Below are 15,103 nucleotides of genomic sequence, written 5' to 3'. Positions count from 1 at the left end.
TCCTCCAGGGCGAGGACACAAGTCCTTCCAACCCCCAAGTGGGACCAAACCCACGTAGAGCAGCTCAGAGCAGGCCCGGGGATGGGGGCTCTTTCAAGAGCCAAGGTTTCAGTCCTATTGTGGTGTTGTGGTTGCTGGTTACCCAAATCACAGACACAAACTGTTTCAAGTCCCCTCTTTGATGGGTGAGTTTAGTGAATCGGGGTGAGGCAGAGAGACTCAAGAGTTTGCCGCCCAGGAGGGACCAGGAGGAAGCATCTCCCGGAATCCACAGTGACCTGTGAGCAGGGACCCAGGCCAGGCCAGAGAGGACACCCTGCTGAGTGCCCATCACACACAGAGACCCATTCAGCCAGACCTAGGAGTTGGTGGGGGCGGGGCTCACACAGCAGGCGCTGCCCACAGTGCAGACCCTGGGGAGACCCACAGCGCCCCTTATAATCCCCACAGCCTCCATCTCTTGGTGGAAGTGGTGCTTGCCCGGGGCTGATGCCGGCTCACTGTCAGCCCAGGAACATACACAGCCATGCCCTCTGCTATGAGCACAGGCAGTGATAGACACTGAGTGTCCAGCTTCTCAGGGAGCAACACTTTCCAAAATTAAATATACATACATACGTACATACATACATGTATACGTACATTTATAAATCTACCAATATGATCATCAATAAAATTCATAGACATTTAATATGGCATTTTAAAATATTAAAACTATGTCAGATTGATTGATTGAAGACCAACATTAAAAAGCCTGGAAGTCTGGGAAAAGACTTTCAGAGAGCAGGAGCTGTCTGGGTCAGTATCAGACTTGCAGGCTTTCAAAGCTTCTTTTCCATGATTAGCTTCAGTGCGATGACTGGGAGCACATGGTGTATAATCAGATCAGCACGTGTTCTGTGGATCAAACTATTGCACACATGTAAAGAAATGTTTAGGGATTACTTTATTCTGCATCATCAAGTTAATGAAATTGAGTATGTCTCTTAAAACTCTTAGAACAAGAAGGGTCGTGCTGACTGTGCTGGGGTCTCTGAGTCTCAATGTTGTTGATAAAATGGGCACCTGAGCCCCCCATTATGGGCTGAGGGGTCCTCTTGGAGACCTGGACACACCCAGGGAGAGACTGCAAGAGGCAAGGGGCCGTGAACAATGGGACAGGAGATGGATCTGCAGCCTCCTTCCCCACAGGGGTGCTGACCACTTCCGCCCTCTCCTGCCTCTGAAGGCTGACCCTCCGAGCACATGGGCAGGGTTCAGTAGCACTTCCCCATGGGCTCCCATCACTGTGCAGCCATAACTATCACTGCCCTGGTACAGCAAGCAGAGATAGTCAGCCTCGTCCTCGGGCTGGGCCCCCGTGATGGTGAGGGTGACTTTGTTCCCAGAGATGGAGGCAGAGAAGCGATCAGGGACTCCAGTGCGGGGGGTGTTTGTGTTGTAGATAACATTTCTGGGAGCCTGGCCTGGGGTCTCCCGGTACCAGCTGGGTTCGTTGTAAGTAGTGACTGACCCAGAGCTCAGTCCACAGGTGAGGGTGACTGTCCCTCCTGGAGACACCGACAGTGACGGTTCCTGGATCACAGTCTGAGCTTCTACCCCTAAGAGAGACAGAAGAGAGAAAGCGGTTGTTATGGAGATGAAGTGCTCTGAGACTCTGCTTGGAGGTGCCCCAAGGCTGCAGAGTCCCGGCCCCTGACCTGAGCCATAAGCAAGCAGCCCGAGCAGAAGCAGCATCCAGGCCATGGTGGGGACCCTCCCAGGACATGGCTTCCTGAGCCTCCTGGGCTGGAGGTGGGGTCCTGGGCCTTTTCATACCTCCACCCCGTCAGGAGGAGGAGGTGCCTCTTGCAAATCACTTCCTCCTCTCCCTGCCCAGGTCACCTGAGGTCCCTGGGGTGGGGGGACTTGAAGGAGGCAGATGCTGGACCTCACACAGAGCAGAGACAGCACGGGGAGGAGCCCCTGAGAGATGGGGCGACGTCTTTCAGCAAAAGTGCCCCCGTGACCTGGTGACCTCGGCCCTCTATCTCCTCCCCAGAGTGTCTGAGGCTGAAGGAGGAGTTTGCAAGTCTGTCTCTCTTGCCGCAATAATCCAGCCTTTCCCACACCTGAGCCCGTCTTTAGAATACTCTCTGTCTTCTCAGGAAACCCTGTGTCCCGTCTGTGCGGTGCTGTCCGTCCTCCTCCTCCAGCCCTGAGCCGAGCAGGAAATCCCGGAGCCTGTGTCTGCTGTGAAGGGTGAGCGGTTACCCTGGAACACAGTCTTGTAAAGTGTCTCTAGTCCCGGCGGTGGGGGGACCAGGGCAGGGGTGGTGACATGCAGAGCCACACGGCCAGGCTTGCGGTGACAGCCTCCTGTGCTGTAAAAAGATATGACAGTGTGGACCAGCTTCAGGAGAACTGTAGATTTTAGGGGCAAAAACGTCACCATCTCGTCATGCAATGATGACAGCTGGCAAGTTCAGTTCCAACAAAGTTGGAATACATGTCTCATCATCAGAAATAGAAAAACCCTGCGTGTGAAGAGGTAGGTGTGGTGAGCATCGTGGACCTTGTAAAACTCCCTCCCGGGTGGTTCTGGGTGGAGCCGATGGACCCGGGACGGAGGAGGGGTGTGGGGGCAACGAGGAGGAGAAGGAGCTCAGACACCTCAAGTTAACGTGTGTGGAAGAGACGGGAAAGTCTTGTTCACCTCTTGTTTCTTTGACATAAAAATGTAAATGCTCTTCTTATTTTGTATTCATGTCAAATTTGCTGATAAAGTAGCTGTTTAATAAAATCCACATGATTTTTGTCAGAGGAGTTTGAGAACCTCAACTCATAGAGGTGAAAAATATGTGTTCCTACTGAATTCTTTTCTTATTATAGGAACATATTGATGACAGGTGGCGGAGCTTGTAATTCCATATATTTCATGTCACAAGTGTTAATATAAGTATTAATATAACGGGAAGGAACGAGTAAGGGAGCCACAAAAACTGACACAATATCAGTTTCCATGGTTGAATTCAAAATGTTGAAATTGCCAAATAACACAACAGGGAACGTTTTTAAATGACACAGATGGTGACAGAGGGTCCTTGCCTGCATCCTTCTTCTACTGGGAACACCCGGGCGTTCTGTGGGCAATGGGGCAGCCTCTGCAGGGGTCTCTCATCCCCTGTCCAGGTATCCCCGGAGGTCGAGTTTCCTGAAGGAAGTTCATTTTTGTTGCATGACTGTCCCTCTGTCCTTGGTTGGATGTCGGGTCTGGGCACTGACCCCACGACAGAGCAGCAGGAACTGAGAGGCACGCCTGGGGCTCTGAGCTGAGAGCTGCCGTGTCCCCTGGGAGCCCAGGTGCAGGACGTCACCCTCCAGTGAGGACCCTACTGCCCACGTGGGCAAGAGGCAACAGAGGAGGTGACAGCCAGCCTGGCCAGGACCCTGGGCTCTCAGGACCAGGCCCACAGCGCCCCCTGCTGGACTCAGACCTCCTCCTCCCGCGCTTCACACCACAGCCTCCTGGAAGGGCTTTCTCACACTTGCAGCTGGGTCTTCCTGATGTCACCTCCCAGGGCAGTAGAATGAGTCGCCTTCGTCTAGTTTGGGCCTGGTCATTGATTTTTCCAGGTGCCTAATGAGAGATCCAACCAGTCCATCCTAAAGGAGACCAGTCCTGGGTGTTCACTGAAAGGACTGATGCTGAAGCTGAAACCCCAATACTTTGGCCACCTCATGTGAAGAGTTGACTCATTGGAAAAGACCCTGATGCTGGGAAGGACTGGGGAGAAGGAGAACGGACAACAGAGGATGAGATGGCTGGATGGCATCACCGACTAGATGCACATGAGTTTGGGTGAACTCCGGGAGTTGGTGATGGACAGGGAGGCCTGGCGTGCTGCGATTCATGGGGTCACAAAGAGTCAGACATGACTGAGCGACTGAACTGAACTGAATGACCTCAGACTCCTGTATGGTATGCTGATACACTAATGAATTTCAGGATTCCCTGATGTCTGAGTGTGCATTGCCTAGCTCGTGCGTTCACTGCCAGAACACAACCACCCGAACCTGAGTTTCTAGGGTTCAAACTCCCAGCATGCCGTGGGTGGTGCCTGGTCAAGATTCTGTCTGAGTTTCCTTCCCAGCTTGATAGGTCGTCAAGGTTGAATTTGCAGGACCTCCCGGGACCTTCCCAGCCCAGACTGCATGGCTGTGTTCTTATTTCTCTCTTTGCAAAGCGTAGGAGGCTCTCAGGAACAACAATTCTCTTCTTGGTCACTTCCAGGGGTTCTCATTTACCCTTGATCATGGTTCTCACAGTACTTCTTTTTGACTCAGATATTTAAAGAAGTTTTTAGTCTAATTTTATAATCTTTCCATATTAAATGTTTGACATAAAAGATTATGCCTATAAATGGGAATCTCATCCTTATCTGGGCTCCTGTTTCATCTCTGGTTGCGAAACCCTTATGACTGTTACCTGATCTTCATTGGACATGGTGAAGTCTAATGTTCTAACCTTCAATTGTAGAATCCATAGATTTAATGGAGGTGAGTTTATAAGGTCTGTGTCCAAAATAGTGACATTTATCGAATATCATCTCAAACAAGGAACCAGGGAGGAAAAAGGGGGAGAGATCATGAGGCAAAAGAGGAGGAAATGAGCAAGTGAGGAGTCTGAGAGCTGCATCCTAACAGGGAGGGTCTCCCAGTACCTGGAGAGGAGGGCTCTTCAGGCAGCAATCCCCAGGGAAAGGGAGGACCCAGCTTCCCTAAGGGTCAGGGTTCAGGGCAGAGCACAAAGGCTGGAGCAGGAGAGGAACATGCGGCGGGTAAGACAGGCCCCCTGGGGCTCCAGGACACAGATGCTGGACTTCTGCTTCCTCGACATCCTGCTCAGTACCTGTGAGGGACCCTGTGTATCTGGACACATGGGCATTCTGCTTGTGTTTGGAGACCAGACAGAAAAAGAACAATTTCATGGGCCCCATAATGATGGACCTGGATGAGGAGGTGAGACTGCCCAGATTTAATAGCACAAGCGACAGCAGAGACCTGAACCAGCACTGGTGACGTCACAGGCAGGGTCAGGGCAGTGATGGGTCGACACGGGAGTAGAGGGCAAGCTTTCTTCAGACATCCCCATCACACGGGGATTCCCTGTGGCTGTGGTTAGTGATGAGCTGTGTGACACTGATGACCAGCCTCCTCACCAGGCTGGGGTCCAGAGTGATCAAGGACCGGGTGTGGACCCACCAGGAGGCAGAGAACAGGGCCTAACCCCTCAGTGTCCCTCACGTCTGTCATCGGTCACAAAGGCAGGGATTTTGCCTGGAATCCCTTGTCATCATTGCCATGGTGATCCCCCTTCCCCGCTGATTCTTCTACAGGCCGTGGGGCTCTTGGATCTGGGCTCATCGGGGGCATCACAAGCAGAGGGACACGGGCACATCCTGTGGAGCCCCTGCTCCTGACAGTCCACAGACCACCCCAACCTGGAAGTAGGAAATGCTCCAATGGGGTGGAGACGAGAGAAGTAGAGGGCAGGACACAGCCCGCACCTGTGGGTCAGGAGAACCTCTCCCGGGCTTCCCTGCCTCCTGCGATGTACCACCGGTGCCCCTCAATCCTCACGCTCTCTGCTCTGCCCCTTCAGGAGCAGGGTTCACACCCTGGGGGACGATCTGCCTGCTGGGATGGTCCACGGACTCTGCTGAAGGCGCATCTGGGCAAGACTCCTGCTCCTGATCTCAAGTGAGGGAGCTCAGCTCCACAGCTCCCTTGATCACACGGATAACCAGGGTGCACTTCAGCGGTATCAGAAATTGTTTACATTTTCTGAGACTTCAGCAAAACTGACTGTACAACTGAGAGTAGACATACTATGAACCAGAACATACCTCAGGAATGAATTGATTCTGGGGTATTATTTAACATTTGACGGTTGTCTAAGAATAAGCCCCTGACAGGCTGAGCCTCTCGTCCCAGTTTCCCATCTACCTGTGTCGCTGTGAGAAGCCCTGTTGCACCAGCCTGCATGGTCAGAGTCAGCTTCATGCTCAGGCTGCAGCCCAGAGACGAGCAGGAGGCCCACGTTGGCCGAGGCATCTTTGAATCCAGGAAACCTGCGGGGACCCTGGAGCCTGGTCCTTACTGGAGTCTGAGTGGTAGGACCGGAGGACCGAGGAGGGCTCGCTGGCTTCTGCAGGTTCCAGTAACAGTAGAGTGGCTGACACTGATGTCACTGCTCAGGGTGCAGGGAGCCATAGAGTCAGCTGTGGTCTGTGAGGGAACAGGGGTCTCCACACACACAGGCCCTGAAACCATTGCCAGTCACAGCAGTCCAGGGCCTCAGGGCTGCAGTGTGGTCACTCACAGCAGCACCAGGTCTAGGGGCTAAGCCTTGTCCTCGGGCTGGGCCCAGAGATGGTCAGGGAGCCCCACCTGACTCGGAGCCCTCCAGCCTCGCTGAGACCCTGCGGGCGGGTTGTGACTCCTGTGCTCAGGAGCCTGGGACTCAGCACGACTGGGACGGCAGCCAAGTCGCCCCCTTGGTGCCACCAGTCTTGCTGTTCCCAGGCAGGTGAGTGTGGCTGAGTGTCCATGGAGTCACCGACCCTGGCTGAGTCCCCCCTGCCTGAGCCCCGGACACCACGAGGGGACAGAGGAGGCTGAGAGCAGGACATGCTCCCTGTGCAGGAGAGGGCCCATGGCGTGGGGGTCTGCCAGGGCTGAGAGACGTTGATGGACCCCCAGTTCGGACACTGAGATAGAGACTAACAGACCCTGTGTCCCCAGTGATGGGAGACAGATTTTCTGTGTCCTTTGAGACCCTCTCCTGGGAATGGGCTGCTGTGGGGGCGGGTGGGGGCGGATTTGAGGACAGAGGGGAGAGAGGAGCCTCCATGCAAGGGCAGAGCCCTCGATGACCTGGATCCAGGGTGGGGCAGCAGCAGCAGAAGGTCCAGCAGAGCCTGAGCAGGGAACCCCTGGGCTGCCCCACTCCCACAGTTTGACAGGAATCCTGGTCTAGTCCCCCGCAGGCCTGGAGCCCTGAGGGAGCCTGAGAGGCGGTCACAGGAAAGGCAGGAGCAGCAGCCTGGGCCTCACCTCAGCCCAAGGACAGCTGAGGACCTGAAGTGTCCTGAATCAGACGCAGCTGGACGCTGTCTCTCTGGTTCTGACCTGACCGTCATGGACTCTGTCTGCCAGGACCTGCCTCTGGCATTCAGGGCCTTCTGCTCAACTTCAGATATTCATATAAAATGTGGTTGCCAAAAGCAAAGCCTTGGTGAGGGCGCAGAATGAAGAAGAACTGAAAGGATTTCCCAGACTAATTTCCTGGTGTGGGGCTCAGACCCCCGTTTTAAATCAAACAAACAACAGAATTGTCTGTATTGGCAGAAGATGCTTCAGCCCCGGGAGGCCCATGACTTAGGGGAGAGCAGGTTTTTGTCTCACTTCCCCCCTGGCCTGGAGCACTGTGACAATACTGCTACTACTGTCATAAGCTACACAGAAATAATCCGCCTCATCCTCAGCCTGGAGCGAGCTGATGGTCAGGGTGGCTGTGTTGCCAGACTTGGAGCCGGAGAATCGGTCGGGGACCCCCGAGGGTCGACTGCTACTACCATAGATGATGGTTCTGAGGCCCGATCCTGGGACCTGTTGGTACCAGCCCACATTATAACTACCGATGTTGCTGCTGCTTCCAGAGCAGGTGATGGAGACCCTCTGGCCCAGGGAGCCGGACACGGAGGACGGCTGAGTCAGCACAGCCTGGGCCCAGGATCCTAGAAGGGAGAGAGACAGAGATGGTGAGTCTGGGGTCCAGACACGATAGCGGGGAGCACAGCATATGTGTCTTTCCAAGACCTCTCCCCTGGCCCCGCATCCAGTCACCTGTGCACAGAGCGACCAGGGTGAGGAGCAGAGGGGACCAGGCCATGGTGGACATGGTCAGGGCGTCCTGCTGTCTGTGGCCCCACAGCTGAGCAGAGCATCCCCACAGCACTCCTTCCCCTCTTCATACCCTGAGAGGGGGCGGGGCCTTTCATGCAAATGACCGTCCTTCCCACACCACCCCCACAATGCTCTGATCACCTCTGGGACCTGGGTCAGCTTCCTGTGCCCTAAGGAGTCCAGTGGGTGATCAGAGGCAGGGTTTGTGGGGCTTGGGGATGGGAGGTCACAGCTGGGAACCCTGAGCAGAAAGCACCTGGAAGCACCAGGGGACTCATCTCAGATCTCAGCTGCAGACCCACAGGAATGGCTTTGGATGGCCCCCTGGTGTCCTGGCCCAGACATACATCCTGTGACCTAGTGATCAGAGCTCTTAGAGTCAACTTTCCCAAAACTGGCTTTGAAGTTACACAGTTCAGGAAGAGTTGTGTTGGAAAAAAAGATCCAGGTATAATTTACCCTGTAGTGCATGTGAGTGTTACACAGTGGATGTGTGACTTTGAGATTTTAAATGAACCAAAATGTGATCATGGAGTAGGAAAAATCTAAGGTCATCACTTAAAATAGATGCCTAAACTTAACTGAAGAAAATGTTGTGGTTCAGTCACTAAGTTGTGTCCGACTCTGGCTCTGTTTTAATTTTGCATTGCCATGGTACTATTTCTAAAACATAATGTTCCTTGTAGATTCTGTTCTTTAAATAAGATCATTTTAAAGCCTTTCTGACAAGCATCTCCACTAAAGGATTTTCATGTCTTAGCAGGATGTTCTCTCTGTGAAACAGGGCAGGCTGAGTTATCAGAGCCATGGGTCAGCCTCAGATCTGAGATGAGACACAGGACATGACAAGGCAGATCAGCTGTTCTCAGGAATCTCAGACGGGACCATGCACATGGTCAGACAGAGCAGCAGTCACGGCCCCAGGGGCAGAGCCCCAGGACAGGGTCTGCTTTCCCAGCCCAGGGCTCCAGCAGCTTCTCCCGGGCTCACTGTGCATAAAGTCAGTCCCACAGCAGCTGAGCACAGACACTCCTCAGCCAGGAATCATTTCCCAGGTGTCAGGACCAGGCTTTCTCTCCCCTCCTGAATCCTGACTCGATGGGCACACGAGACAGAGTGTGAACGTTCACGGGATAAATCAGCTGCTGGGTGGGCATCACTGGGTCCCCTGGGAAATGAGGGGGAACCAGAGGTGGAACAGGGAGGGGTCGAGCTGGGGTCACACCTGAGAGCCGGAAACCTGAGGCTTCTCGGGAAGCAAGGGTTAGAGAGGTTCAAGGAGGGGGATGAGGAAGTGAGTGTTTCAGGAAGATCTGGAAACTCGTTCATGACTCTCTAAGAGCATGAGCTTGGTCATCACTGTGGAGGCCAACAGTGTATGATGTAGAAAGAGCGAGGCCCAGAATTGGGAGGAAAGTCACGAATGAGGAGAGCGGGAGGGCAGGCTCTGAGCAAAGAGATGAGGAGGAGCGGGCGCAGGCTGAGGAGAGCTGGAGGGGTTCACCGGGTGGGCTCTAGGGGCTCCTTCCCTCCTCTCTTTCTGTGAAGAGGGTGGGCACTGATGACTACCTGACCCCTTCACCCTCCAACTCTGGGTGTTCGGCCCCGGGTTCAGCTTCAGTCCCAGGAGGAGGCCTGGGGGCCGAGGCTCTGAGTCTGTCCCCTGAGAGGAACCACCTGCTCTCACATCCAACTCAGTCCGCTGAGCCCGGGTGCAGGGCCAGCTCAGGGGACCGTGGGGTGCTTTGAGGGGCTGCCAGTTCTGAGCAGGTGCACAGCGCCCCCTGGTGACGCACCCGGGGAACGTTCACGGCGGTGAGAGTGGGAGCAAGGTGCCGCTCAGTTTCTTGGTTCTCAATCCTGTCTGACTCCTTTGCGACCCCGTGGACTCTAGCCCACCAGGCTCATCTGTCCCTGGGATTCTCCAGGCAAGAACACTGGAGAGGGTTGCCGTTTCTTGCTCCAGAGGATCTTCCCACCCCAGGGACAGAACCCACTTCTCTTATGGCCCTTGCATTGGCACCGGGTTCTTTACCTCGAGCGACACCTGGGAAGCCTTATGAAAGGAAGCAGGGGCGCTCTTTTTTCCTGTCACCAAACACTCTGTCAATAAACAAATGAATGAATCGAATAGCAATAAGTATTACACGTCTTTGATAGTGTGCAGATACTTCTTTTTTATTTCTTCTATTGTATTTTCAGGTGATTCTGACTACTTTTTCTCCTTTTCCTACATTTATCTCCTTTTCCTTAGGACCCAAGAGTGTTTGTACTTGCTCATCAAATAGATTTGATGTTTTGTCCCTAAAAACATCTGTCACCTGATTTCATCATCTCAGGCATCTCACCAGTGATGTCTATGCCTTCTCACTTCCCTTCAATATTTAGTATTCTGGTTCTTGATAGAAGTGACAATTCTACTGGATACTGGATTCTGTGGAAATTGCTTGTAGAAACTCTGAGTTCCATTTCCTTTTCCTTTAACAGAAAATGCTTCTGTGATGGAAGCTCAGGGATGTGCATTCACTGCCCAGTGACCCAGCAAGGGCGCACTGACTCCCCTGCTCCGTGCTGCCGACTCCGACCTGGGAGCCGGGGGCAATTGCTGTGAGCAGCTCCTTCATCCAGGGGCGTGTGACCACCCCTTGTGTGCCGCTGGCCTAGGGAGGGGAGTCGAGCTGAGGGGGCAACTGTGCTGCAGTCAGGGCACACTCAGTCTGCTGGGTTCCATGGTCTCAGGGACTCCAGGAAGGGAGGGGCAAACACCTTGCCCTCGGAGTCCCATGGCTGTGGGGGAAGCAGGTTTTTGTCTCCTTCTCTCTGGCCTGAAGCACTGTGCAAACTTTCAAGCCGTCAGCCCATGAGAAACAGTAATAATCAGTATCGTTCAGCATGAACTGAGGTGGTCAGAGAGGCTGAGTTGCCAGGCTTGGAGCCAGAGAGTCAATCTGGGAGTCCTGAGGGTTGTTTGCTATTTTCATATGTCAGGAGTCTAGGGGCCTTTCCTGGGAGCTGTTGGTACCAGCTGACATAAAGACCCCCAGTGTTGCTGCTCCTTCCAGTGAAGGAGAGGGTGACCCTCTGACCCAAAGTCCCGAACACGGAGGGCGGCTGAGTCAGCATAGCCTGGGCCCAGGATCCTGGAAGGGGGAGAGACAGACATGGTGACTCTGGGGTCCTGACAGGACAGCAGGGAGCAGGGCCTGTGAGTCTTCCCAGGGCCCTTCCCTGTCCCCACATCCAGTCACCTGTGAAGAGAGCGACCAGGGTGAGGAGCAGAGGGGACCAGGCCATGGTGGACACAGTCAGGGTGTCCTGCCTTCTGTAGCCTCACAGCTGAGCAGAGTGTCCCCACACCGCTCCTTCCCCTCTTCATACCCTGAGAGGGGGAGGGTCCTTTCATGCAAAGGATCCCGTGCATCACACTGACCCTCCCAGGCCCTGGGCCAGGTCTCTATGCCTGACGGTGGCCAGAGAGTTGTCAGGGGTAGGGCTCTGTGGGTCTCAGGAATGGGAGTCACAGCTGGGAGCCCTGAGCAGAGGCCACCAGGCCTTGTCAGGGAGCTCTGTCGGGGGGGCCAGCTCTGCCTCCCACCACCCAGCTTCAGAAATGGACCCCGAGCGCCCCCCACCCCTTGTCCAGGCCCAGACACACATCCTGTGACCTGGAGAGCAGAGCCCTCAAGGACAGATCCTGCCTCCTGCTCTGTGCACTGTCCCCTCTTTAGCACCAGGCCAGGTGCCCCTTCTGTGTCCCCCTGAGCTCAGGGCCATCATGGGCTCCCCTCAAATCCTCAGGATGAATCTGTCCAGGGCTTCCATGACTGCTCAGGGGTCAGGACCGAGGGGCATCTGAGACACAAATTCCTCTCAGATCAGGATCAGGTCAGGGCAGTGCCGGCCCCGGAGCGGGAAAGTGGGTCTCCTTCTGTGCAGGACAGCAGGGTCCCTCCTCTGTGGGCCTCCTCCCTGGTGGGCAGAGCCCTCCTTCCTCTGTGCGTCCCCTCAGCAATGAGGAAGAGGGGGCAGTTCTCTGAGGAGGGGGTGAAGGTGTGGAGAGAGGCCTGAGGTGGGACTCAGCATTCCTAAACGCCTGGATCTTTACCATGTGTTTGAACAAAAGAGCCTCTTGATGAAAGCGAAAGAGGAGAGTGAAAAAGTTGGATTAAAACCAAACATTTCGAAAACTAAGGTCATGGCATCTGGTCCCATCAGCTTCACGGCAAATAGATGGGGAAACAGTGGAAACTGACAGACTTCACGTTTGGGCTCCAAAATCACTGCAGATGGGGACTGCAGCCATGAAATTAAAAAGATGCTTGCTCCTTGGAAGAAAAGCTATGACCAACCTAGACAGCATATTAAAAAGCAGATACATGACTTTGCCAACAAAGGTCTGTCTAGTCAAAGCTATGGTTTTTCCAGTAGTCATGGAAAAGTTGAGAGTTGGACTATAAAGACAGCTGAGCACCAAAGAAATGATGCTTTTGAACTCTGGTGTTGCAGGAGACTTTTGAGAGTCCATTGGACTGTAAGGAGATCCAAACCAGTCCATCCTAAAGGAAATCAGTCCTGAATGTTCATTGGATGGACTGATACTGAAGCTGAAGCTCCAATACTTTGGCCACCTGATGCAAAGAACTGACTCATTTGAAAAGACCCTGATGCTGGGAAAGATTGAGGAAAGGAGGAAAAGCAGATGACAGAGGATGAGATGGTTGGATGGCATCTCCAACTCAATGGACATGAGTTTGAGTAAACTCCAGGAGTTGGTGATGACAGGGAAGCCTGGCGTGCTGCAGTCCATGGGGTCGCAAAGAGTCGGACATGACTGAGCTACTGAACTGAACAGAACTTACTGTGTGTGAAGGCTTCCACACGCTGGGACCCTGTCCTATGGCCTGTCTTATGAAGTGGCCCCTCCGGGCGTCTTTCCTGCAGGCACAGGGCACCGGCTGAAGGGTGGCAGGCCCTGGTGATGCTCCTGGCAGTTTTTATTGAGACTCTGAAGGGCTCTGAGCAGGGTGTGTCCCCAGGGATCCTGATACGTAATAGCTGTTAGGACCAACCATCCCAAATAGCAGGTTAGAGAAGGTAGAGGTCGAAGTGATTGGTTTGGAAAAGAACGGTTGACTGTAGGCTTGCCCCTGCACTGGTGAGGTGTTACACTCTGGGTGTGTGAGATTTAAACGAACCAAATGTGGTAATGAGATTAGTGAAAATCTACAGTCATTCCTTAAAATCTGTGCATGAATTAAACTGACGGAAAATCGACGTTCTCTCTTAATTTTTTCACTTACAAGGGTACAGTTCTGGAAAAACTAATTATCATCGTAATTCTTTTTTTATTAAAAACTTCTTTTTAAATGACTTCATAGGTATCCTAGGAAATTTTAAATACTATCCAGTAAAAATATTTCTACAAAGATATTTGTATCCTAACTTGTTTGGACTTTGACTGAGGCAGGGCTAGAACCAGCTCTTTCTGCCACATATTGCCTCTCCACTGGGGAGTGCTTATCTCTGAGCAGCCTGTGAAAACAGGGCAGGCTGAGTATGGGAGCCATAGGTCAGCTCAGAGCTGAGTTGAGGGAACGTGCGTGACAGGTCCAGGTCTGCTGACCTCGGACACTCAGAAGTGACCATAGGAAGATAGGCTGAGTTAAAGGAGGTCCAGGTAAGGCAGCAGTGACCGCCTGGCCGGGAGGGGATGAGCTGGGGTCACAACTGAAGTCTGGAGAACTGAGGCTTCTCTGGTAGGAGGGCTAGGAGAGGTTGCTAAGGAGGACAAGGCTGGTCAAGGAGCCTGGAAACTGACCCATGACCTGATAGAGTGACGTTGGTTCTGGAGAAGGAGGTCGCTGGTGAAGGGTTGTAGAGAGGAGCCCAGATTGGGGAGGAAAGTCATGGATTAAGGGGTGCTCTTAGGAAAGAGCAAGAGAGGAGTAGAAGAGGCTGCAGGGAGTGGGAGCGGTGCAAGGGGTTATTATGTATTCTAGTGAATTCTTTTCTTATTATAGTGAACATATTGATGACAGTTTGGCTGAAACTTCTGATTTCATATATTTCATGTTACAAGTGTTAACATAAAAGTATTAATAAAACGGGAAGGAACGAGTAATGGAGCCACAAAAACTGACACAATATCAGTTTCCATAGTTCACTTCAAAATGTTGAAATTGCCACATAACCCAACAGGGAACATTTTTAAATGACACAGATGGTGACAGCGGGTCCTTGCCTGCATCCCTCTTCCACTGGGAACACCCGGGCGTTCTGTGGGCAATGGCGCAGCCTCTGCAGGGGTCTCTTATCCCCTGTCCAGGTATCCCTGGAGGCCGAGTTTCCTGAAGGAAGTTCATTCTTCTTGTATGACCGTCCCTCTGTCCTCAGTTGGATTTCAGGTCTGGGCACTGACCCACAACAGAGCAGCGGAACTGAGAGGCAAGCCTGTGGCTCTGAGCTGAGAGCTGCCGTGTCCCCTGGGGGCCCAGGTGCAGGACATCACCCTCCAGTGAGGACCCTGCTGCCCACGTGGGCAAGAGCCAAGGGAGGAGGTGCCAGCTGCCTGGCCAGGACCTGGGCTCTCAGAACAGGCCCACAGCGCCCCCTGCTGGACTCAGACCTCCTCCTCCCCCACTTCACACCACGGCCTCCTGGAAGGGCTTTTCTCACACTGCAGCTGGGTCTTCCTGATGTCACCGCCCAGGGCAGTAGAATGAGTCGCCTTCATCTAGTTTGGGCTGGTCATTGATTTTCCAGTACCTAATGAGAGATCCAACCAGTCCATCCTAAAGGAGACCAGTCTGGGTGTTCACTGGAAAGGACTAATGCTGAAGCTGAAACTCCAATACTTTGGCCACGTCATGTGAAGAGTTGACTCACTGGAAAAGACCCTGATGCTGGGAGGGATTGGGGGAGGAGGAGAAGGGGACGACAGAGGATGAGATGGCTGGATGGCATCAGACTCAATGCATGAGTTTGTGTGAACTCCGGGAGTTGGTGATGGACAGGGAGCCCTGGCGTGATGCGATTCATGGGGTCACAAAGAGTCGGACACGACTGAGCGACTGAACTGAACTGAACTGAATGACCTCAGACCCCTCAATGGTATGCTGATACACTAACGAATTTCAGGATTCCTGATGTCTGT

General features: G+C 53.3%; 1 long non-coding RNA gene and 2 gene segments (V, D, J or C); 1 reads left to right on the top strand and 2 right to left on the bottom strand.

Moving 5' to 3' along the window:
* Nucleotides 1-923: 923 nt before the first annotated feature.
* On the bottom strand, nt 924-5,295 carry LOC104970223 (Ig kappa chain V region K16-167-like). The segment is given in 2 exon segments: nt 924-1,601; nt 5,044-5,295. Coding segments are annotated over 2 exon segments (615 nt in total).
* A 69-nt stretch (nt 5,296-5,364) lies between these two features.
* LOC132344772 (uncharacterized) lies at nt 5,365-5,922 on the top strand. The gene is made up of 2 exons (XR_009493730.1): nt 5,365-5,489; nt 5,645-5,922. It is a non-coding gene; the product is annotated as an uncharacterized lncRNA (long non-coding RNA).
* Nucleotides 5,923-7,404: 1,482 nt separating this feature from the next.
* Nucleotides 7,405-7,989, bottom strand: LOC112445667 (immunoglobulin lambda variable 1-40-like). The segment is given in 2 exon segments: nt 7,405-7,781; nt 7,891-7,989. Coding segments are annotated over 2 exon segments (414 nt in total).
* Nucleotides 7,990-15,103: the final 7,114 nt, after the last annotated feature.

Source organism: Bos taurus, unplaced genomic scaffold, assembly GCF_002263795.3.
Source record: "Bos taurus isolate L1 Dominette 01449 registration number 42190680 breed Hereford unplaced genomic scaffold, ARS-UCD2.0 Leftover_ScbfJmS_2373, whole genome shotgun sequence".
Classification (NCBI taxonomy): domain Eukaryota; kingdom Metazoa; phylum Chordata; class Mammalia; order Artiodactyla; family Bovidae; genus Bos; species Bos taurus.
This window is presented reverse-complemented; position numbering and strand designations above follow the sequence as displayed.